Source organism: Coregonus clupeaformis, unplaced genomic scaffold (genome assembly GCF_020615455.1).
Source record: "Coregonus clupeaformis isolate EN_2021a unplaced genomic scaffold, ASM2061545v1 scaf0780, whole genome shotgun sequence".
Classification (NCBI taxonomy): domain Eukaryota; kingdom Metazoa; phylum Chordata; class Actinopteri; order Salmoniformes; family Salmonidae; genus Coregonus; species Coregonus clupeaformis.
In genome coordinates this window covers 62,868-87,538 of record NW_025534235.1, presented here as the reverse complement: position 1 = coordinate 87,538, position 24,671 = coordinate 62,868, and the positions used below count along the sequence as shown (strand labels likewise).

General features: G+C 45.9%; 1 protein-coding gene across 3 annotated transcripts in view; it reads right to left on the bottom strand.

The window, feature by feature from the left end:
* Positions 1–10,254, bottom strand: part of LOC121530709 (BMP-2-inducible protein kinase) — a 110,036-nt gene extending 99,782 nt beyond the window's left edge. For 2 of the 3 annotated variants that reach the window (XM_041835873.2, XM_041835876.2), the window contains exon 1: positions 9,204–10,254. In XM_041835873.2, the coding sequence (XP_041691807.2) occupies positions 9,204–9,354 (151 nt within the window). In that variant the 5' untranslated portion in view covers positions 9,355–10,254. The remainder of the gene's footprint in view (positions 1–9,203) is intronic. The other variant, XM_041835874.2, reaches the window with a different exon arrangement.
* Between the last annotated feature and the right edge of the window lie 14,417 nt (positions 10,255–24,671).

The following is a 24,671-nucleotide window of genomic DNA, read 5'->3' as shown; positions in this document are numbered from 1 at the left end:
AATTTAATCAATTTTAGAATAAGGCTGTAACATAAAATGTGGAAAAAGGGGTCTGAATACTTTCCGAATGCACTGTATTACTATTTGTGCCTGATAGGTGAGTTCCATAACTTTCTAGAACTATGCAGCATTACTAGCTATTGTTTATGGCCATCTCATGAAAAAGTTTTACTTTTGGGTATGTCTATTTAGGCGGGAATCTACATGTTTTACTTTAACACAGAACATGATGGCAGAACCAACTAGTTCATAACTCTAAAAGAAAAATGAGCAACTGAAGCCTTTCCAATTCAAGTTAAGCCAATATCCATCTAACGTTTATTAGGCCTTAAAAAAGGTCTACCATCTGCAGGACAGAAAATCAATGATGGCACAATTCTATGCATTGATTACATCATTCTGTCATTTCTAGAATGGCCACGGCCAACACTTGGTCGATAACCCCGCAGTGGCCCGTACCCAACAATAAGTAGAAAAAGAGATTGAATTATTTATTTCCTATTTCCTATGTAGTGTACTACTTATGACTTCTTTAGACCAGAGCACTACATAGGGAATAGGGTGCCAAATTGGGACAAAGCCATAGTCGAACCCTGTGTTTACTGTGACCACAGCAGATGTGTGCATGGAAACCATGTTTACATGACATGGGTCCTATTCATTGGACAACAAACAGAAGAAAACAGACTGAAACAGGGATCTACTTGGATTTATAAGAAAGAAGTCCAAGATGAAACGCTTTAAGAAGTCTCCTTTTTGTTTTCCAAGGCCCCATGATGACCTTCTAGGCAGAGTTGCAAAAAAAAAAAAGCCATCTCTCAGACTGGCCAGTAAAAAGAAAAGATTAAAGATGGGCAGTCTGAGATATGGCTTTTTCTTTGCAACTCTGCCTAGAAGGTCAGCATCACGGAGTCGCCTCTTCACTGTTGACGTTGAGACTGGTGTTTTGCGGGGTACTATTTAATGAAGCTGCCAGTTGAGGACCTGTGAGGCATCTGTTTATCAAACTTGACACTAATGTATTTGTCCTCTTGCTCAGTTGTGCACCGGGGACTCCCACTCCTCTTTCTATTCTGGTTAGAGCCAGTTTGCGCTGTTCTGTGAAGGGAGTAGTACACAGCGTTGTACGAGATCTTCAGTTTCTTGGCAATTTCTCACATGGAATAGCCTTCATTTCTCAGAACAAGAACGAGTTTCAGAAGAAAGTTATTTGTTTCTGGCCATTTTGAGCCTGTAATCGAACCCACAATTGCTGATGCTCCTGATACTCAACTAGTCTCAAGAAGGCCAGTTTTATTGCTTCTTTAATCAGCACAACAGTTTTCAGCTGTGCTAACATAATTGCAAAAGGGTTTTCTAATGATCAATTAGCCTTTTAAAATGATAAACTTGGATTAGCAAACACAACGTGCCATTGGAACACAGGGCTGATGGTTGCTGATAATGGGCCTCTGTACGCCTATGTAGATATTCCATTTTTTTTTTTTTTTTATCAGCCGTTTCCAGCAACAATAGCCATTTACAACATTAACAATGTCTACACTGTATTTCTGATCAATTTGATGTTATTTTAACCCCAAACTTTTGAATGGTAGTGTACATACACCCAGAGGACTTTCCCAGGATGCATTGTGTATTGTGGTAGTCCACTTAGACTTGGTAATAATGGTGATCTCCTATATACAAACATTATCTTACTATAAAGGGAATTAAATCACAAAAAGTATGTTTTAGGGCTGGACAAAAGCTCCAAAAAGACAGGAAATTCATTCAAATGAGCACTACAAGCCCCAACTTCATCCATGCAAAGCAGGGAACAACGGACGTTAAAACACGGAGAAGACCTTTACCGGGCTCAGGTGCGACCCTACACACACACACACACACACGTAAAGCAAGCCCAACACTGTTACGTAAACAGATGTAGGCTAGCTTGTCTGTCTGGTAGCTTTAAGGAAGGGAGGAACAGAAACCTGATGCCTGTTGTTGGTAGGTATTGGAGAAGGCGATCAGACGGTCTATATAGTGAACTACTTTTGACCACTACTTGGGCCCTGTGCAAATTTGGGACACAGGTCATACCTGCTTACTCACTCAGACAGTCTGCTACCAAAATACCAAAAATCAGCCTGAGGGGGTTGGCTGGCTCCAGAAAGGAACCTTGTCCCCCCGACCCGTTCTATATCAGTCCTATTTTCAAATTCACTTTCATATATTGGGCCTAAATTTGATTTGACTATGGACTTACTGTCAACTACGTATCACATAACGTGAGTGTCATGACGCAGAGGAGTTTCAGGCTATTGCCCTGTGGTGAGAGGACAAGAGTCGGAACCCTACACAAGTCAGTTATCCTGTAAGGGAGGACACGGAGTCAGTCAACCTATAGCGGATGGGTTGAGGAAGAGAGATAGCAGGCTGACTTCCTGTGACTAGATCCATCTTGTCATTTCTGTACCCTTCTCTGAGACAGTGACAGACCTCATCCGAGAGAGACGGAGAGCACTGTGGTGTAAGGAGAGCGGAAATGACTTAAGTTCCTGCTCGCCGCTAGATAAAACCACTGCAGTGTGTATGTCAGGGTTTCCGTTAGCCGATAACAGCCGGCTTTTGGCAAATAAATAAATAAAAAGGAAAAGCCGATAAATAAAAATTGCCGCTCGCCACACACAACAAAATCCCATTGCAAAATAATGACTTTTAGCCTCTTCATTGATGGAAATACCAGTCGATGTAAATACATTTTAAAATGGTCATGCTCATCTGTCTATCGGTCAATTTGCATAACTTAGTGGAATTAAATTGGTGCGTGTATTTTCATTCGTCGTTATGTATTTTATTTATCACACGCTAGTTTGAGCGGGAAATCTGTCAGACAGCACGAGAGCTGCTGCCACAGCTCACTGTTGGAGTGAAACGTGATTTTATAAAGCCCAATAATTGCACAACAATTCTAAAAAAAAGGCAATCACGTGTTAAAAACTTTTTTTTTCTTCTTTTTTTTTAAAGAGCTACTATTTTTATTTCTCAACTGGTAATTGAAGCACGCTTCCCATTCGCCATTTAAGTACATAGGCAACGGTAGGCAGGCTTCAGTGCATCACACACCACTTGGCAATGAGCTGGAGGAGGCAGTATGCAGTTTGAAAACATATCATTTACTGTTTGAAACCTGAACATTTTACTTACATTTTACATTTACATTTTAGTCATTTAGCAGACGCTCTTATCCAGAGCGACTTACAGTTAGTGAGTGCATACATATACTGTATATATATATTTTTTTTTTATAATATTTTTTTATACTGGTCCCCCGTGGGAATCGAACACACAACCCTGGTGTTGCAAACGCCATGCTCTACCAACTGAGCTGCATCCCTGCCGGCCATTCCCTCCCCCTACCCTGGACGGCGCTGGGCAAATTGTGTGCCGCCCCATGGGTCTCCCGGACGCGGCCGGCTACGACAGAGCCTGGATTCGAACCAGGATCTCTAGTGGCACAGCTAGCACTGCGATGCAGTGCCTTAGACCACTGCGCCACTCGGGAGAATATACTTCATATTATGGAGGCATGTCTTACCTCGCTACAAAGTAGCCTAGCCAAATCCGACCATAGAAACGTGGAGGCAATTATTTTATAAAATACTTTCATATGCCACTGAAACCAGTAGCGCCTCTCACTCATATTCTATTGGTTTTCAAAATCAACTTTATTTCATTGTCCAGTAACCAAAAGGCACAATCCTAGTCATATTAGCAACCCATGTTAGTTGTTGTGGTCCTCTGTAGCTCAGCTGGTAGAGCACGGCGCTTGTAACGCCAAGGTAGTGGGTTCGATCCCCGGGACCACCCATACACCAAAAAAAAATGTATGCACGCATGACTGTAAGTCGCTTTGGTTAAAAGCGTCTGCTAAATGACATATTATTATTATTACATCTTTAAAAGCTCCCACTTTCTACATTTCTAACAGATATTTTCATCTCCGTCTCATGAAACCGCTGGCATGTGCAGTGCCCTTTTGACAAAGGTGTTTTCCTGCTAATTTCATTAATGAAGGAACATTCGTGCATAGACTACTGCCTTGTGCACATTGCTGTGCTTATAATGTCAATAAATTATAGTTTAATCAACATTTTAAGTTAAATGTTCTGATCTGTTCCATCAGCCACATTGCTTTTGAACGTTTTTTTGTATTACATTTTAGTCATTTAGCAGACGCTCTTATCCAGAGCGACTTACAGGAGCAATTAGGGTTAAGTGCCTTGCTCAAGGGCACATCGACGGATTTTTCACCTAGTCGGCTCGGGGATTAGAACCAGCGACCTTTCGGTTACTGGCACAACGCTCTTAACCACTAAGCTACCTGCCTAGTCCTACTGGTTGTATGAATTTGGGATCTATCGACCCACAACTGTCCCAGTGTCTGTTCGGAATAGGCTATTTCTTTCTCGCTCAGACCGACAAGCGGACCTATAGAATAGGTCAACTTTTCTACTGGTAGATTGACATAGGCTAGTGATTTGGCTGTTCATTACTGGCCATGTGGACAGTTATTCTAACGTCTTCAAAGTACGCATCGTAATTCTTTAAGAAGGACGCACGCCGTTCCATCCTCGGGTTGACTGTTCTGTTAAGATGAATTATCATTATCATTATCATAATATGTGATTTCTGTCATTCTGAGCGCGGACGCCGCCCTAATCAGGTTACGCACCCAATGAATATGAGTCCGGTAAATTTCTCAAATGTCCAGTAATTTAAAATGCTATAATTTACCGGTCAAATCTGCGGTGCCACATTTTACCACAGGGGGTGTGTTCCTCCTCATCTCTAGATACAACCACTCTGCTGTGACTGGTGCTTCGCACTGGCCAATGATGAGCTGAGTTGAAAAAAATGCTGAACCTTCATACAAAACATCCTCATTTGGACAATAAAAGACATTGACTTGACCACTCCGACAAATGTGAGTATTTTCAAATATCAAAAGCAAAGCCAAATCAACTAAAAGCGCCATGAACACGATAGAAAAGTTCTCTACAAAATAAGTTAGCGCTTTAGCGCCCTGAAAAGGATGGCCAAAAAGTAAGGATACCTCCCAGGTTAGAAGCTTAGGTTATTCACACAATTCACACTACTTCCTCCTATAACTTCCTGTGCAGAGCGAACCACATTCTCTGTTAATTTGGGCTTTGAGATAGAGAAGACAGGAGAAAAAGAGAGAGAGGGAGTGGCAAGGTGAGCTTCCCTCTGAGAAACATTCCATGATTCATTGAGTTGTTCCCTGAGACAGAGAGCAAAGTCACACCAGCAACGACCCTTTGACAGACACCACCAGGCTGCAAGCGGGACGGCCGGGTTTAAGGGGGGCGGCCAGAGAGAGGAGAGCATTCAGATTAGCCGAGCGTCTCTGCCCTTGCTTGGTGTCCTCAACTCCTCGGTGGAACGCCGACTACCCTGAGGCAACATTCCAATACCTTTACAATGCTGAAGAAATATTGACTTGATTCCTCACATTTCCCTCGTCGTCTCCTTCTCAAAGCACATCGGAGCAGTTCGGAGTTCCTTCCCTCAGATTTTCTCTGCCAATGCTTTTCGAGAAGGGATGACGCTAGGAATCAAGGAAATACAGTTGAGATGGAAACCATGGTTTCCACTTCCTTGTTTTTACCGTGTTGGATCAGTGGTTTCCTCAAGCGGAGAATGAGGATTTCCTTGATGGTTTTACTGAAGGAAAGAAGGAAATGAAGGGTGCACGTTTAACCACCCATCCTACGGGACGGACGCAGTCAGAACCACCGACCATCACACTCTGCTTTTTAAATCAAGAAGATTTCAGTCACTTCATATGATTACATTGTGACACTGGGCTCATGGCCTCTGTTATAGAGTGGGGTTTTATTCTAATAGGATCATGAATATTCATAACTCCATCGTCATGATGATTGGGTTCCATTACCCCAACTACAGTAGTTTCCCATAGTGTGAATAGTGTAGTTTGTGTCCAATGGGTTGAGGCGCCATCATGATCATCCTTAAATTGCATCAGTCAGTGTCTGCGTTCCAAATGGCACCCTACTATATACGGCGTCTTCGGAAAGTATTAAGACCCCATGACTTTTTCCACATTTTGTTACGTTACAGCCTTATTCTAAAAATGATTAAAATTGTCCCCCCCCTCCCCCTCATCAATCTACACACAATACCTCATAATGACAAAGCAAAACCAGTTTTTTTTTTTATGTTGCTAATTTATCATTTAAGAAAAACGGAAACATCACATTTTACATAAAGTATTCAGACCCTTTACTCAGTTGAAGCACCTTTGGCAGCGATTACAGCCTCGAGTCTTCTTGGGTATGACACTACAAGCTTGGCTCACCTGTATTTGGGGAGTTTCTCCCATTCTTCTCTGCAGATCCTCTCAAGCTCTGTCAGGTTGGATGGGGAGCGTCGCTGCACAGCTATTTTCAGGTCTCTCCAGAGATGTTCGATCGGGTTCAAGTCCGGGCTCTGGCTGGGCCACTCAAGGACATTCAGAGACTTGTACCGAAGCCACTCCTGTGTTGTCTTGGCTGTGTGCTTAGGGTCGTTGTCCTGTTGGAAGGTGAACCGTCGCCCTAGTCTGAGGTCCTGAGCGCTCTGGAGCAGGTTTTCATCAAGAATCTCTCTGTACTTTGCTCCGTTCATATTTTCCTCGATCCTGACTAGTCTCCCAGTCCCTGCCGCTGAAAAACAACCCCACAGCATGATGCTTCCACCACCATGCTTCACCGTAGGGATGGTGCCAGGTTTCCTACAGATGTGACGCTTGACATTCAGGCCAAATAGTTCAATCTTGGTTTCATCAGACCAACCAGAGAATCTTGTTTCTCATGGTCTGAGAGTCCTTTAGGTGCCTTTTGGCAAACTCCAAGCAGGCTATCATGTGCCTTTTACTGAGGAGTGGCTTCTGTCTGGCCACTCTACCATAAAGGCCTTATTGGTGGAGTGCTGCAGAGATGGTTGTCCTTCTGGAAGGTTCTCCCATCTCCACAGAGGAACTCTAGAGCTCTGCCAGTGACCATCGGGTTCTTGGTCACCTCCCTGACCAAGGCTCTTCTCCCCCGATTGCTCAGTTTGACCGGGCGGCCAGCTCTAGGAAGAGTTTTGGTGGTTCCAAACTTCTTCCATTTAAGAATGATGGAGGCCACTGTATTCTGTCAACTGTGGGACCTTTTATAGACAGTTGTGTGCCTTTCCAAATCATGTCAGGTCAATTGAATTTACCACAGGTGGACTCCAATCAAGTTGTAGGAACATCTCAAGGATGATCAATGGAAACAGGATGCACCTGAGCTCAATTTCAAGTATCATAGCAAAGGATCTTAATACTTATGTCAATAAGTTCTGTTTTTTTATTTGTAATAAATTAGTTAAAATTTCTAAAAACCTGTTTTCTCTTTGTCATTTTAGAATAAGGCTGTAACGTAATAAAATGTGGAAAGAGTCAAGCGGTCTGAATACTTCCTGAATGCACTGTATCTAGTGCAGTACTTTTGACCATGGTCCATAGGGATCTGGTCAAAAGTAGTGCACTATGTAGGGAATAGGGTGCCATTTGGGATGCAAAAAGTGTCTCAGACGTGGCACAAAGGAAGTTGTGTAACATTGAATATATCCTGCTGCACTGTCTGTGGGTGCCAGTGTAAAGAATCTTCATTCAGCCATACTTCAAACACAATTTGGTTTCAGCTCTATTCTCCTATAGAGAAGGATCGTTAGGCTACTGAGCTCTTAAGAGGAATGTAGGGCCCTATAAAATCTGCTGACGGAATCACGGAATACAGACATTAAAACCGAATTTAACAATATTCAAAAAACGAAAAATTGAATAACGGAAACCTGGAAAAACTAAAACAGATAAAATTGAATATGGGAGAAAAAATTAACTAAACGGAATCAGGCATCATAATAATAATAATAATAATAAGCCATTTAGCAGACGCTTTTATCCAAAGCGACTTACAGTCATGTGTGCATACATTTTTACGTATGGGTGGTCCCGGGGATCGAACCCACTACCCTGGCGTTACAAGCGCCATGCTCTACCAATTGAGCTACAGAGGACCACAATCATGACTGTGTACTGCAGTCAGTCAGTGTGTGTGTGTGTGTGTGTGTGTGTTAATGGTGGAAGTGCATGACAGGCCTTGGGAAGGGAAGGCAGTCAGTGTTTTGCCCTCAGAGGAAAATAAATGAGCTTCCTCATTCTGTCCTCACTTCCCTACCTCTGCATGGTGGGGTACTTCCAGACCATGGACTGCATCTGAAAATGTTACTAGCAGTCAATCCTTGCTTCCTAGGTCCTTGTTTTGGCCTACTAAATTCACACCTCCCTCTCAAAGCTCACTGGAAAAGGGTGGTAAAGGGAGGGACTTTGTATCCGCTTTGAGAGGGAGACTGACACACACAGCCTACTTTCCTGTGCACAGACAGCTGTTGTTTTAAAATCAGGAGTGGTAAAACAGGTTAGGTGGCTTGTCAGTGACTTGTTGACATGTGAGATCAGGACACCTGTATCCTCAGGGAGCAGCCGATAGGCTAGATCAGGGGTGGAGGGCCTAGAGTCTGTGGGTTTTTGGTTTCTTCTTTCAATTAAGCCCTAGACAACCAGGTGAGGGGAGTTCGTTAATAATGAGTGACCTTAATTCAATCAATCAAGTACAAGGGAGGAGCTGAAACCCCGCAGACACTTGCCCCTCCATGGAATGAGTTTGACATGTGGGTTAGATGCTACCTCAACAGAGTTAGTTAGTGAGCTGGTGACGGGTCATTCAGCAGGCCATGGGCCTTTTCCATGTCAAGTGAGGACTACCGAGATGCAGAGAGAGACAGTACATGGGCGTGTTCAGTAGGCAAACAGTGTGGAAAGTTGCAGATGCAAATATACTATGTAGAACAAACATGCCGCTGACATTTTGAACTGTTTAGGCCCTACTATAATTCTGACATACTGTACTGTTTAGGCCCAATTCTCCGTGAAAGGGGCGGATGTTTAAATCTGAATCCCTTCGGGTGAAATAATCAACGTCCACCCATACTGAATAATAACAGCCAGTGGAAGGAGGTGATGTGTATTTACTGTGTGTGTGTTATGCAATGCATGCACTGTATGTGCAGTAGCCTAACGTCACATACATAGTCCTATTGAGACATACCTTCCGCTATGAGTTCTTCCACGGTGACTTGAAACCGGCCCACAGCGAACACTTTCCCGAAATAGTTGCTGAGTCCAGAGCTTGAGCCTGACCCGGAGCCGCCTCCCAGCCCGCCACTCTCAGACTTCGGCATTCGGGAGAACTTCTTCATTCTGGCTTCCTTTTGACACTGACCTCCAAATGCAGTCCTTTTGGGCAGCCGATACAGTCGATACGAACTTCAATCAATGTAAGATTAAAATGTCCTCTGGCTATATACTTATCCCAAATCGTTTCCTGTCCTGCATACTCTTTGGAAGGACTTCACTTACACTTGAATGTCATGACACAGCAAGGCGTAGCTATCAACAGAGGAAATGTTGCTCTTCACTAACTCGCTCGGTTAGTTATCTGGTTAACAGCTTTCCCTCCGAGTTGACAACAAATGTGCTCGTTTTTTGTCTTCGACGTTGAAGCGAGATAACGTGACAGTAGCTCCACGCTGCTAGCTAACGTTAGATCCAATGTAATGATTCAGCTAGCTAGCTACTGTGGCTAACTAGCTAGCATACATGCAGGCGTTGCTACACCCGAGACTCTACAGACAGTTAGCAGACGCTTCAACAACAATGAGTGCTAGAAGGCATGATAAAGCACAAACACATCATATGTCACTGTACCGGTGTTGAACACGGTCTGCGGCTTCGTCTCGTCTAGTAGTAGTAGTAGCAGCAATCTGTCTGACTGCTCCTTTGTCAGACGATTGTCGAACAAACACCCCCCCTTTCTTTTATCGCTATCTCAACCCCCGACTTCTGCACGGCACTTCCCAATAAGGTTGGCGGTTCGCTAGATGGATCGCTGACTGGCTTCACTAGCTTCTATCAAAACAGCTAAGACCGCAACAGTGCAGTCAATTTGGCGTGCGATTCAGTTTATTGTGGCTGGCCTCGTGTCTTCGTCCCAACCCCTCAGTGAAACGTCGAACTCTCTCTTGACTCTCAGCAGCACTAATGTGTGGTTTGGTTTGTTATTTCCCAATCAGACAGTTGACAACCTAACCCTGCGTTGTCCGTCCCCTCCTATTGTTATGATTGGTGGTGTAAGGAGCGCTTCTATGATGGGGCGGCGTGAATGACAGTCTGTGCGCCGTCTCACCTTTCCTCTGTTAGGTTGAGGGAGAAACACACAAAACAGCTTCAAAAGGAGTGAGAAATGGTTGATTTGTGATTTACAATATTTCTTATCAAGTAGATAGTGATCCTCATTGAGAAAATGTGTACCTGTTCAGCGTGTAGGCTATTCAAACAATTAGGCTATGCGTTTGAAACATGCCCTTCTCATCTTATTTAACAAATGTTTTGTCTGATTCCTTCAATACAATGTCAGATTTTGTGATTGTATCAGTACAACTGGACAGACAACAAAGCAAACTGGTTTTCAAATGGTTACCTCATGCCCGTCCAAATCACATGAGAATAAGGGTTTTTCCTTGTTTTGAGGAAGTGACTTGGCAGGACTCTCATTGGCTGGGCTAAAACAGGCAGCCCAATTCTAAAATTAAAAAATCTCACTAATTGGTATTTTGACCAGATCAGCTCTGAAAAAAGATATGCTGGGAAAAGATCTGATGTGATTGGTAAAGGCCAATTAGTGGAAAAAATAATTGGGCTACCTGTCTTAACGCAGCCATTGACTCTCGTTGACGTTGGCTACAATAAATCAAATAAAAGGTTATTTGTCACATGCGCGGAAAACAACAGGTGTAGACTTTACCGTTAAATGCTTGCTTACAAGCCCTCAACCAACAATGCCGTTTTAAAATAATAAAATAAAATAAATCGACCATGAAGGCCTGAGTGTGCAAAGCTGTCATCAAGGCAAGGGGTGGCTATTTGAAGAATCTCAAATATAAATTGTATTTTGACTTGTTTAACACGTTTTTGGTTACTACATGATTCCATATGTGTTATTTCATAGTTTTGATGTCTTCACTATTATTCTACAATGTAAAAATAAAGAAAAACCCTTGAATTATCTGAAAAATGTATGCACTCACTAACTGTAAGTCACTCTGGATAAGAACGTCTGCTAAATGACTAAAATGTTAAATGTAAATGAATGAGTAGGTGTGACCAAACTTTTGACCGGTAGTGTAGATTACGTAAGAAGAAGCGAGGAGGAGGTAACTAGACTACTCTACCATGTCTGGACACGGAGGAGGGATCCCGTTCCACACTAGGCCCACCACCCACATATAGGGTCTTAGAGTCTCTCTGTCTATTGAGACAGTTATTGTTCTGCGTTTTGGAACGCTATGGTGCCACCTGTTGCCGTTTTAGGGTACTACTGGGCTATAGGATGAAAGGGAAGCTGTCTATGTATGTCATGGTCCTACTAAACCAAAGAGAATGGTATTAGGGGAATGGATACAATAACAATCCACTTAACGGCGTCCTTGCTCTAGAGTACACACACACACACTCTGGTGTGACAGGGATGGGGGAGGGAGGGAGGGAGGGAGCTGTGTATGTGTGAGGATAGAGATGTGGGTTAGCAGGTCTTCTCCACCTGATGGAGAGGAGTGAAGGATGCTGGGTGATTACATGGCTCTAATGTGGATCTGTCTCTCTTCCTTCAGGCCCTCCTCCACCTCAATAAGCACTAACTAGTGTGTCCTTTGTAAAGCGATTTTACGGTCATGCATGGTTGGTCCCAGGAATCGAACCCACTACCCTGTCATTATAGGCACCATGCTCTACCGCCTGAGCTACAAAGGACTAGCGCTCTCATCGGCTTGTTGAGGAATGTAGCATTTTTTTTAAGAGTGTGACAGCCACGGCCGGTACACCGTGCAATAACAGTAGAGTACGGTAGAACCGGGAGAGAGCAGTTTGACCATATAGGAATGGTTGGAGACTGCTGCTTTAGACATCTGAGAATTGGGAATATGATAGGCCTAGTAGTCGTTAGTTGTATATTAACGTATGTGCTTTTAATAGCTCAGTGGGTTACAGCAAAGTGCTAGCGGCGTCGGAGGGTACTTCTCCTCCAGAACATTGAATGACTGCACCATATTATTGTCAAATCTTGCTCGCAGACAATGTTGGCCAAAGCTAGGGTTGCAAAACTACAGGTAATTTACCAAAGTTTACCATCATTTTAGGTAATCTATGGCAATCTATGGAAATGTAAGTAATGTATACTTGAACATGACTATGCACTACAGTCGTTCAAAGGATGAGGTAACCTTCCGTTGTTGAAGTCCAGATTCCATGACGCTATTTCACCTTGCTTCTCCAAGCAGTCTGCAGGCTACATTGGTAATATCATTAAAGAAAGGGCTTTGGACAGAGGTTGATGTTTCCTGCTGGCAGCAACCACTCCCTTCAGGCAGTGGAGGTCTACTTGTTTTTTTGCACTTCTCTCATCATTTCAATAAAATAGTTCAAAATCTGGAATTGTATTTAATTGGCTAGTAGGCTATAACAGCTAAACACCAGGTAATAATAGGTTACCTTTTAGAAGATATTCAAGTCTGACTGGAACCATTACAATACCTAAGGTAAACTACTTCCCTGTCAGCACATAAGACGTTGAAAATAAGACTTTTTGATTGAAAAAAAACAAACATTGAAATTATGTGTTTTACATTTACAGTCATTTAGCAGACGCTCTTATCCAGAGCGACTTACAGGAGCAATTTGGGTTAAGTGCCTTGCTCAAGGGCACATCGACAGATTTTTCAGCGACCTTTCGGTTACTGGCACAACGCTCTTAACCACTAAGCTACCTGCTTAGTGGTTAACATCTTGTGCTCGCTGGGTTACTGTAAATGGCCAAGGTGAAACATTTATAATTCAACCATGTGTCCATTGATTGAATTCCCAATTGGTGTACACTGTACAGATTCCTCTACCACTACCCCTCTCTCACTCACTATCAGAATCATTTTAGTCATTTAGCAGACACTCTTATCCAGAGCGACTTACAGTTAGTGAGTGCATACTGGCCCCCCGTGGGAATTGAACCTACAACCCTGGCGTTGCAAACACCATGCTCTACCAACTGAGCTACACGGGGCCATCATTAAACACATTTTTACATTTAGCAGACGCTCTTATCCAGAGTGACTTACAGGAACAATTAGGGTTAAGTGCCTTGCTCAAGGGCACATCGGCAGATTTTTCACCTAGTCGGCTCGGGGATTAGAACCAGCGACCTTTCGGTTACTGGCACAACGCTCTTAACCACTAAGCTACCTGCCGCTCCCCCCAAGGCTGCAGTAAATGAGCAGCATAGATTTTTCTACCTGCACTTCCCTAATGGCAGAATCCGACCTCTCTGTCTCTCTCTCTCTCTCTCAATAGTCCATTGGCAGTGGTAGGCAGAGGAGCTATAGCTAGTTGAAGGACACCAATGAAAGACCCCCCTCCCCCCTCCCTCCCGCTCCCTGAAAAGAGCTTGATTTGCTTGTACAGGTTCTTCTAAGACAATGTGGCCACCTGCTGGACATAGAATGAAGTCGTTCAAACTGACAAGAAAAGAGGAAGAAAATGCCATAGGCCTCGTTTAGGCCCATTTGCGATCAACCAATCACCAACCTCCAAATGACTGTGACCGCAGAAAAAGTAAAATACTATATATCGTAAAAAAAAATATATATATTTACAGAAACAGATCTTACCTCTCTCTAGTCAGTAGGAAGCAGATTGTGCATTCAACGTGTTCTTAATTATGGTGAGAGTATTTATCAAACCCCTGGATGCCGTTTATCATAGCACCCTTCGTTTTATCACAGGAGACAGTTTTATTACTTATCACTGCATTCTTTACCAAAAGGTTGGCTGGACCTCTTTAAAGTCATGTAGATCACATCATTACACTCTTTTTGTTTTACAAAGCCCTGCTCCACAAGCTTCCAACTTAACTAACTTCACCGTTAGGGATTTAAAATGACAAGTTATCAACCCCATTCACAGGGTTGGTTATCTCTGGAGGCTCCTTTGGTGTCTACAGAGTTAGGTAAATCAGCCTTTAACTTCCTTGCACTCGATGTTTGGAATAATCTCCAAAAAGACGTTTCGGTTGGATCCGTTGGTGTCCCTATGGCAATTCAGACAGCTGACAGAGGATTTTTATAATGAAGAAAGTGTTTGTTTTAATGGACTGTGTTTTGCATCTTAATGTGTATGCCTATACTGTGTATATTTGAGTTTATCTATACTTGCCTATTGATGTGTTTGTTTTTGTATTGTGCAGGGCTCATTTGCAAAAGAGACTTTAGTCTCAGTATGACTTCCCTGTTGAAATAAAGGTAAATCAACTATATATACGTACATAGACACACTTGCTTTACTCAAAGCCAGTGGCATGTCATTAGTAAAGATTGTAAAAAGTAAGGGGCCTAGACAGCTGCCCTGGGGAATTCCTGATTCTACCTGGATTATGTTGGAGAGGCTTCCATTAAAGAACACCCTCTGTGTTCTGTTAGACAGGTAACTCTTTATCCACATTATAGCAGGGGGTGTAAAGCCATAACACATACGTTTTTCCATCAGCAGACTATGATCGATAATGTCAAAAGCCACACTGAAGTCTAACACAACAGCTACCACAATCTTTTTATCATCAATTTCTCAGTCATTTGCGTAAGTGCCGTGCTTGTTGAATGCCCTTCCCTATACGTGTACTGAAAGTCTGTTGTTATCAATTTGTTTACAGTAAAATAGCATTGTATCTGGTCAAACACCATTTTTTTTCAAAAGTTTACTAAGGGTTGGTAATAGGCTGATTCATCTGGTGAAACATCTGTCTCATTGTTCTATCTGTTGCACAGCCGACCTAGTTGAACAGGGGGAGTGGGTGCGCACACACGCTCAGCCTCCATTGCTATGGCAACACCCCAGACTCAAAAAAGTTCGCAGTTGGCGAGGTGTTTTAACCTCCTCAACCCACCAATGACAAGTGAGTACTGCGATGTCAATGAACTCTGTCAGAGAGAGGCATCGGATAGATATATCCGAACAAGTGACAGTTAGTTTTTAGTCTAACGCCGAAAAATGGTGTCATTCATGCTCACTGGCAGACGGAACCTGCAAACGGAGAAGGAACAGCGGTTGTTCTCTATCAAGATCAACTTATCACCTGGAAACCGAACTGAGACCGCACCGTGCACCCCCTGTGCGGAGACCACGGGCGGGGAGGCACAGAAAGCAAAACATAATGTCGAAAACTGTCAGACTCAGGGTTCGAGGAGGCCTTTCTAACTCATCGCCAGTTCAAACATTTCAGTGTTTGGTAATGGTTGGAGACGCACTAAGCACCAGGGAATTCCCACAGACCGTTGTCTAACTGGTATCACCACTACAGATCGATTGGTTATCAGATACAGAAACTCAAAAGAACCACACAGTTTCATAATGTCAGCTGTCTGGCTCGACAACCACAGGTATGGAAGCAACAGGTTACAGGTGTGGGGTGCGTTCCATATAGGCTACAGATTGAATAGAATTGAATAGAATTGAATACTCTATTGTCCACTTTGTGAGAAACTGAAATGTGTATTCTGCCTGCCTCAACCCATGTTTCTTTATGCCTATTTAACCATTCTCTAACCTCATTATTAGCTGTTGGTGAGTGTCTTAACCTGTTTTGAGCCCCACCTGTTTACCTAAAAAAATATACATATATATTATTATTAATATTATTTTGCAATTGTTGCCTGTTTTGCATGCTATTTTGGCATTGCTACGTGTCACATATCAGTTTGCAAACAATGTAAAAAATAAAATAATCGTTGAGTTAATAAAGCCTCCATACAAACATGGTCTCTTTTTTGCTTTCTCGAGTAAGGCAGCTCCAAAATGCAGGTGTTTCAGCCTAGCTCAGTGCTTTCTGTGGTGGTGGGGCAGCCAGTGGAAAATACGGAGCGTAGGGGTTGGTAATGTTCTCTAGTTGCACCGTGATTGGCTCAGTGCTCTGTCACTCACGGGGACACTACGTCACCGCAAAATCTACGAGGAGAGCTCGAAAATTCAAACCCCTTGGGAGCTGCCATAGATTTACATTAGACGTGCCCATCCAAGAAGGCTCAAGGTCATTGGCCACAGATAAAATGACGTTAAATCACGTTATATCTGTCAGCTTCCTGCCTCCTGTTTGTCTCCGGGCCTCTAGAGGTCATCTGTGTTCCCCTCTGCCTTAGTTCTTCCTCGTGTGTCCTAATTAGTTTGATCCAGGTCACCTGTGCCTTGTTTCCCCTTGTGTATTTTAGCTGTGTGTTTTCCCCTTGTTTCTCACTTGGTTATTGAGTCCTGGCTATGTGTCTCCTGCTTTGTTCCACCGTGTCTTTCCAAGTAAGGTTTTCTAAGTTATCTTTGGTTTGTTTTCTCTCCCTCGTTGGGAGTTATTTTGTTTTGCCTCCTGTTTTGTTAGTATACCTCTTTCTGAGAAGAACTTTTTGTTGGACTATTTTTGAAGTGCTAAGAACTTTTGTTTTTACATTAAAATCTACTTGCCTGGAGTATTGCCTTGGGTGTTTCATTTGGGTCCTACTACACCTCCTCTGTGGCTAAGGGTGTGTACACCCCAGCTCTCCACATCTGAGACCGGAGTTCAAGCCCAGCTTGTGACAGAATAACCAAGTCATCATGGACCCAGAAACACTCAGTTCCCAGGACCTGTTGGCGGTGATCACTCGACATGAGGCTTCTTTCCAGCGCCATGAAGCCGTTCTCAGCCGAACAAGAGGAGCTGATGGCTAGACATTCTCAACTCCTGGCCGAAATGATGAGTTCCCTTCACCAGCTCTTTGAACGCCTCCTTGGTCCTCTCCCTTCCCCAGGTCACCTCCCAGTGACGATAGGCCTTCTCGGTTGGCGGAGCCCCGACTACCACCTCCCAAGCCCTTTTCGGGGATCCAAGCTCTTGCCAGGGTTTCCCTCACCCAATGCTCCCTCACCTTCGAGCTCCAACCCTCAAGTTTTCCCACAGACCGTTCCAAGATTGCCTACATCATTACCCTTCTTTCAGACAAGGCGCTCGCCTGGGCCTCTGCGGTGTGGCAGTCCCAGGAGGCCTGTTGTGACTCCCACGCTGCATTTGTAGAAGAGTTCAAGCGGGTGTTCGATCATCCTGTCAGTGGGCGGGAGGCTTCCAAGCGCCTACTGTCTCTCCGTCAGGGCCCCGGAGCACGGCAGATTTCGCCATTGATTTTCGGACCATAGCAGCAAGGAGCGGATGGAATGATGAAGCGCTGAGGGTCTGCTTTCAGGAGGGTTATCTGAGCCCCTTCAAGATGAGTTAGCCACCCGAGAACCAGCTGGAGATCTCGAGTCCCTCATAGCCTTGGCCATCCGCCTGGACAATCGTCTAAGAGAGCGGAGAACGGCTCGCCGCCAGGTGTCTCAGTCCCAAGTTCCTCGGAGCAGCTCTGTTTCTCCTGTTTGGACTCCGTCATTCAGAGCTTCCCCGGCTCCTGAACTGCTCCAGGATTCCCCGGAGAGCATGCAGTTAGGCCGTTCCAGGCTTTCTCCCAACGAAAGGGAACGTCGCATGAGGGAGCGTCGGTGCCTCTACTGCGGGGTTGCCCGGCCACTTCGCTCCACTTGCCCCGAGCTTTGGGGAACGCCAGTCCCCGCCCAGCTACAGGAGGGCTGTGATGGGGAGAATTAGAGCTCCTCCCTACTAACGCTGTCCTGGCTATTCCAGCCACTCTGTCCTGGGAGGGCCACCAGCATCGGGTCCAGGCTATGATCGATTCGGTGCCGCAGGTGATTTCCTGGATGTAACCTTGGCTAAGGAACTTAAGATCCCTACCCAACTACTTCCTCATCCCCAGGCAATTACAGCCTTAGATGGCAGACCTCTGGAACCAGGAAAGGTTACAGAGGCGACTCAGTCCCTGCGACTTACCATCTCTCAACACCAGCAGGAGGAAACCTTCTATCTCATTGACTCTCCCGAGTATCCTATAATCCTGGGTCACCCTTGGCTATGCAGACATAATCCCCAGATCGACTGGTCTACTGGCACCATTCTAAGCTGGGGTCCCACTTGCCAACTCACCTGTATGCTTCAGAGTTCCTCAGCCCTAGTACCCAGTTTCAAGAGTCTGTTGACGTCTCCCTAGTCCCCAGTGTTTACCATCGAGTTCAAGGCTGTGTTCAGCAAGGCCCGGGCTACTTCCTTACCGCCTCATCGCACGTATGACTGTGCCATTGATCTACTCCTGGGTGCTGCCCTCCTAGAGGTCGGATCTTTTCCTTGTCCTCCCCCGAGCACGCCGCTATGGACACCTACATTAAGAGTCCTTGGCAGCTGGCCTCATCCATGCCTCTACTTCCCCGGCTGGGGCGGGCTTCTTTTTGTTGAAAAGAAGGACGGGGGCCTTAGGCCTTGTATTGATTACCGGACTCAACAAGATCACGGTTCGGAATCGATACCCTCTTCCTCTCATGGCCACTGCTTTTGGAGCTGCTTCAAGGGGCTTCCATTTTTACTAAACTGGATCTCCTGCAATGCTTACCATCTCGATGCGGATCCGGCAAGGTGACGAATGGAAGACGGCGTTCAACACGCCCCACGGGGCACTATGAATATCGGGTGATGCCCGTTCGGGCTCACCAATGCCCCCGCAGTATTCCAAGCCCTGATTAATGATGTTCTCCGGGATATGCTTAATCTGTTCGTCTTCGTAGTACCTGGACGATATCCTCATCTTCTCGAGGTCACTGAAGGAGCATGAGGGGCATGTTAGCCGGGTTCTCCAGAGGCTCCTGGACAATCACCTCTACGTTAAACCTGAGAAGTGTGAATTTCATGTTTCTCAGACTCAGTTTCTCGGGTTTATTGTCACTCCCGGGCACCTAGAGATGGATCCCAAGAAGGTCGAAGCGGTCCGCAGCTGGCCCCACACCTGCCACGGTCAAGGAGGTTCAACGGTTCATTGGCTTTTCTAACTTCTATCGGAAGTTCATCAAGAACTTTCAGCTCGGTGGTAGCCCCCTTGGACGACGCTTACCAAGGAGGAGGGACCAAGATTCACTGGGGTCCGGAAGCAGCAGGGGCCTCGAGGATCTCAAGCGCCGCTTCACGTCTGCTCCGATTCTGGTGACTCCTGACCCAGAAAGACCTTTTTTGTGGTGGAGGTGGACGCCTCAGAGGTGGGGGGTGGGAGCCGTCCTGTCACAGAGGGGTGAGGATGGGAGATTACACCCTTGTGCCTTCATGTCTCGCGCCTGTCTGAGGCCGAGCGCAACTACCACGTGGGGGATCTAGAGTTACTTGCAGTAAAACTGGCCTTGGAAGAGTGGCGCCATTGGCTTGAGGGGGCTCAGCACCCGTTCCAGGTTCTCACAGACCACAAGAACCTGGAATATCTCCAACAGGCTAAGCGGATGAACCCTCGGCAAGCACGATGGTCCCTTTTCTTTAATCGATTCCAGTTCCTCCTGTCTTACCGACCTGGCACCAAGAACGTCAAGCCGGATGCCCTGTCTCGAGCCTATTCTCCCGAGGTACAAGAGAAGCCCTTGGCATCGATTATTCCGAGGTCTAGGATCGTCGCACCTCTTCAGTGGGAACTAGAAAGAGGGTACGAGAAGCCCTTGTCCATGAGCCCGATCCGGGGCGGTGGTCCTGCCGGTCGCCTGTCGTTCCTCTCTGTTCGGGCCCGCGTCTTGCAGTGGGGTCATGAGTCGCCCTTGACATGCCATCCAGGCAGTGCTCGCACACTGGAATTCCTCCGACGGGCGGTTTTGGTGGCCGTCCATCAGGAAGGACGTGCAGGTCTATGTTGAGGCCTGCCCGGTGTGCAACCAGGGAAAGTCGGCACGCCAGCGACCCCAGGGACTGCTCCATCCCTTACCTATTCCTCGAGGCCATGGTCACACCTTTCTCTGGACTTTGTTACGGGACTTCCTCCATCCCAGGGCAACACCGTCATCCTAGTGATCGTTGACCGGTTCTCTAAGGCTGCCCGGTTTATTCCCCTGCCCAAGCTGCCCTCGGCTAAGGAGACTGCTGAGCTCCTCATGAACCATGTCTTCCGGATATTTGGCATTCCCCTGGACGTGGTCTCTGACCGAGGTCCCCAATTCTCGTCCCGGTTTTGGGGGCCTTCTGCAGGCTTATTGGGGCCACAGCCAGCCTATCGTCGGGGGTTCCATCCAGAGTCTAATGGCCAAACGGAACGGATTAATCAGGATCTGGGAGACCACCCTGCGGTGTATGGCGGCCAGTAATCCCACGTCTTGGGCCACCTATATCATTTGGGCTGAATATGCCCACAACACCCTCCAGTCTTCAGCCACCGGATTGTCCCCCTTCGAATGCCAGTTCGGTTACAACCCCTCCATTATTTCCAGAGGAAGAGGCGCAAGTTGGTGTTCCCTCGGCCCAGCGCCTTTGTCCAACGCTGTAGGCGGACCTGGAAGAAGGCCAGGTGTATCCTCCTTCGGACCTCCCAGAGATACCAAAGTCAGGCTAATCGACACCGCCGGACGGCCCCCAATTTCGAGCTGGTCAAAGAGTTTGGTTGGCCACTAAGAACCTGCCCCTCCGGGTCGAATCCAGGAAGCTTTCCCAGAGATACATCGGCCCTTTCCGCATTGCTAGAAAGGTTAACCCTGTTTCGTATCGTTTGGTTCTGCCTCGCTCCCTTAGAGTTAACCCCACTTTCCATGTTTCACTCCTTAAACCTGTCTTGTCTTCTCCTTTTGCCCCCACGCAGACCCCCCGCCACCTCCCAGGATCATTGACGGCCAGCCAGCCTACACAGTCCGCCGGATACTGGACTCCCGGAGGGTCCAGAACTCTCTGCAGTATCTGGTGGACTGGGAGGGCTACGGGCCAGAGGAGCGCTCCTGGGTTCCAGCCAGGGACATCCTGGACCCAGGTTTGATCCGAGATTTTCGCACCCTGGGGCCGGGGTGTTCTGGAAGGAACGTCAGGAGTCGTTCCTAGAGGAGGGGGTCCTGTCAGCTTCCTGCCTCCTGTTTGTCTCCGGGCCTCTAGAGGTCATCTGTGTTCCCCTCTGCCTTAGTTCTTCCTCGTGTGTCCTAATTAGTTTGATCCAGGTCACCTGTGCCTTGTTTCCCCTTGTGTATTTTAGCTGTGTGTTTTCCCCTTGTTTCTCACTTGGTTATTGAGTCCTGGCTATGTGTCTCCTGCTTTGTTCCACCGTGTCTTTCCAAGTAAGGTTTTCTAAGTTATCTTTGGTTTGTTTTCTCCCCTCGTGGAGTTATTTTGTTTTGCCTCCTGTTTTGTTAGTATACCTCTTTCTGAGAAGAACTTTTGTTGGACTATTTTTGAAGTGCTAAGAACTTTTGTTTTTACATTAAATCTACTTGCCTGGAGTATTGCCTTGGGTGTTTCATTTGGGTCCTACTACACCTCCTCTGTGGCTAAGGGGTATTACCCCCAGCTCTCCACATCTGAGACCGGAGTTCAAGCCCAGCTTGTGACAATATCTACAGTAGCTTTGATTGGACTGATCATGTCAACATCATACTTTCAAAATCTTAGCTAGCAAGCTAGACAAGCAGTCATCATCATGAATCAAGTCAACAATCTACTGGCAAATCCTTTTCAATCCTTGTCATATGAAGATAAATTATAGATAAAATGTATCGGTGCTCATCGGCCATTAGACATAAACATTACACAACAATTTGGAAATCGCAAATTCAACAATGAGTGGTTTGGAAGGAATCAGTGGCAAACTGCAAGCTTTGCAAAGCAATCACTAGCCTGCTATTCAGTGGAGAGGGTGTGTGGTCCAAGTCTGGGTTTAAGGGTCTCTTTTCCAAGCTTAAAAGGATAAACATTCACTCGCAACACAATGGGCCAGGAAAGGTTGAATACATTGGACATGCTGTCAATCCAGCATGACTTCTGCCGCGTTCAAAACAACTGGAAACTCGGAACTGGAAAATCTCAGACTTCAGTGAGTTCAAGACAACTGGGACCTCGGGGAAAAAAACGAGCTTCAACTGGGAAAATCAGTTTTGAACAGTCATCCAACTCGGAATTCCAAGTCGGGAACTCTGGCCTCTTTCTAGAGCTCCGACCTGAAGATCACTAACGTCATGATTTGACCTTGTTTTTTTTCCCAGAGTTCCCAGTTGTCTTGAAATCACTATAAATCCAGAGAATGCCAGACTTTGATGACAACATTTGCCCACCTTCCTGTTCAAGTGAGCACAACAAGGTGAGTCCAAAAATGCCTTGTATGTTGCTGCATAAAGGATGTAATATGCCAGGGAGATATGTATACTGTAGCTAAGAAAGTAATACTAAGTGTATGTTGTGTAGTAAGCTGTTAGTAGCCCATGTGCCTCACCCTAATAATGTGGTCCTTTTCACCCTCATAATTTAGCCTACTGTTCTTACTTGGTGGTGCACATGTAGCCTATAGCCTGTTTTAGAGAAATGTAATCATCGAATATTGTAAGAGCTTTCATTGTCTGCTTATATGCCCCCTTTATTTATCCTACAGTTCTGACTTGGTGTACAGGGAGAACACTGTAAGAACGGCCCATGTTCTGAATTCTGACGCTACACATTTCAAAAGTGCTAAACAAATAGTTATTTTGACTACGTCCGTCCTAGCTCGCTCATTAATGTCTTAATCAAATTATGGATTGCCTCTTATCCGCTCGTCGTTCCCTTATGCCATAGTTTGTACATCTCAATTGTCAGTAGAAACCACATTTGTTTAAGCAAGTCAGCCATATCAGCTATGTTTTTTTATAAGGCAGTAAATGAGGCCGAATGAACTGTTTCGCTGCCAGACAAGGCTCCACTGATAGCCAGGTGTAGCAGTGGTAAGGATTCACTCCATGGTGCTGAAAAGAAAGCTCTGCGGTTGGGACAGCTTTATGTAGGCCCTAACAGTTTGTGGGCACCGTTTGTCACCGTTATAGTGCAATTAATGTATTGTTTTGTGTTGTGTTGTGTAGTGGCTTTGCTGGCATGCATCTACAATTTAAAAAAAATGTGTTTGCCCCACCAAGATTTACATGCTAAAATCGCCACTGCCAATCGCCATCTGTTAATGATTCCCCCAGTCAATGGAAGACCAATCCCCATCTGGGAAAACTCCCCTGCTAGTGGGTGGGTAGCCATACTGTAGTCTGCCTGTTTCTCCAGCTGTCCTGAGATTGCTGTTACCGTGGCTGCTATGTTGGCCAATGTAAAATGGACCATGCTTGTATAAAGGACGTCATGCTGCTTGCTTAGCGAGTACCACATCCTCCAGATTCGGCCCATACCTGGCGCGAACTCGGGACCTCTGCCTTGTTAGCAGCTCCCCCTTGCAACCAAATTGAAACCAAATGTTCTCTCTCTCGCTCTCTCTCTCTCTCAGAAGCTGATTACGGTGAGGGAACCATGTCTTCGACAACCTCCAACACCCCCCGTAACGAATCTCCTATATCAACGAGCCCATGTAAGAGGCAGCGTCTGGATCTGGACAACACTTGCGACGAAACATCGCCCCCTGTCTGTGAGGAGGACATATTACATGACATCCCACCACGTCCCCATAACGAGAACACGGCAGAGAGGATACTCATGTTCGGGGCGTTCTCTGTGGTGCGCTGTGGTGAGCACGGAGGGTGTCGAAGCAGGAGAGAGCAGCAGTGACTCCTCATTCAGGACTTCTATCAGGGAACACTGTACGATCAGGGCCCAGGACTTCTATCAGGGAACACTGTACGATCAGGGCCCAGGACTTCTATCAGGGAACACTGTACGATCAGGGCCCAGGACTTCTATCAGGGAACACTGTACGATCAGGGCCCAGGACTTCTATCAGGGAACACTGTACGATCAGGGCCCAGGACTTCTATCAGGGAACACTGTACGATCAGGGCCCAGGACTTCTATCAGGGAACACTGTACGATCAGGGCCCAGGACTTCCCTCATGGACACACCTTCACTTCCAGGACCACCCAGGGAGGATACCGCTTCCGCTGGGTCCCCAGCCAGAGCTAGCGGCTAGCAAACACTTAGCATTACTGGGTCCCCAGCCAGAGCTAGTGGCTAGCTAGCCCTTGGCATTACTGGGTCCCCAGCCAGAGCTAATGGCTAGCTAGCCCTTAGCATTATTGGGTCCCCAGCCAGAGCTAACGGCTAGCTATCCCTTAGCATTACTGGGTCCCCAGCCAGAGCTAGCGGCTAGCTAGCCCTTAGTATTACTGGGTCCCCAGCCAGAGCTAGCGACTAGCTAGCCCTTAGCATTATTAGGTCCCCAGCCAGAGCTAGCGGCTAGCTAGCCCTTAACATTAGGGGGCTAAGCTAATTAGCATGAGCTAGCGCTCAGCAAATGAAATATACTGCCTGAGCAATTTGTTTCCACTGTGTTTTTGTTTACTCTATCCTTTGTTTACATTGTTTTACACTACCCAGGATGTGTCGTGTGTTGAAACTACTCAGGGCCCACCCTAATAATCCAAGTCAACAACAGAACAAAACAGTCAATG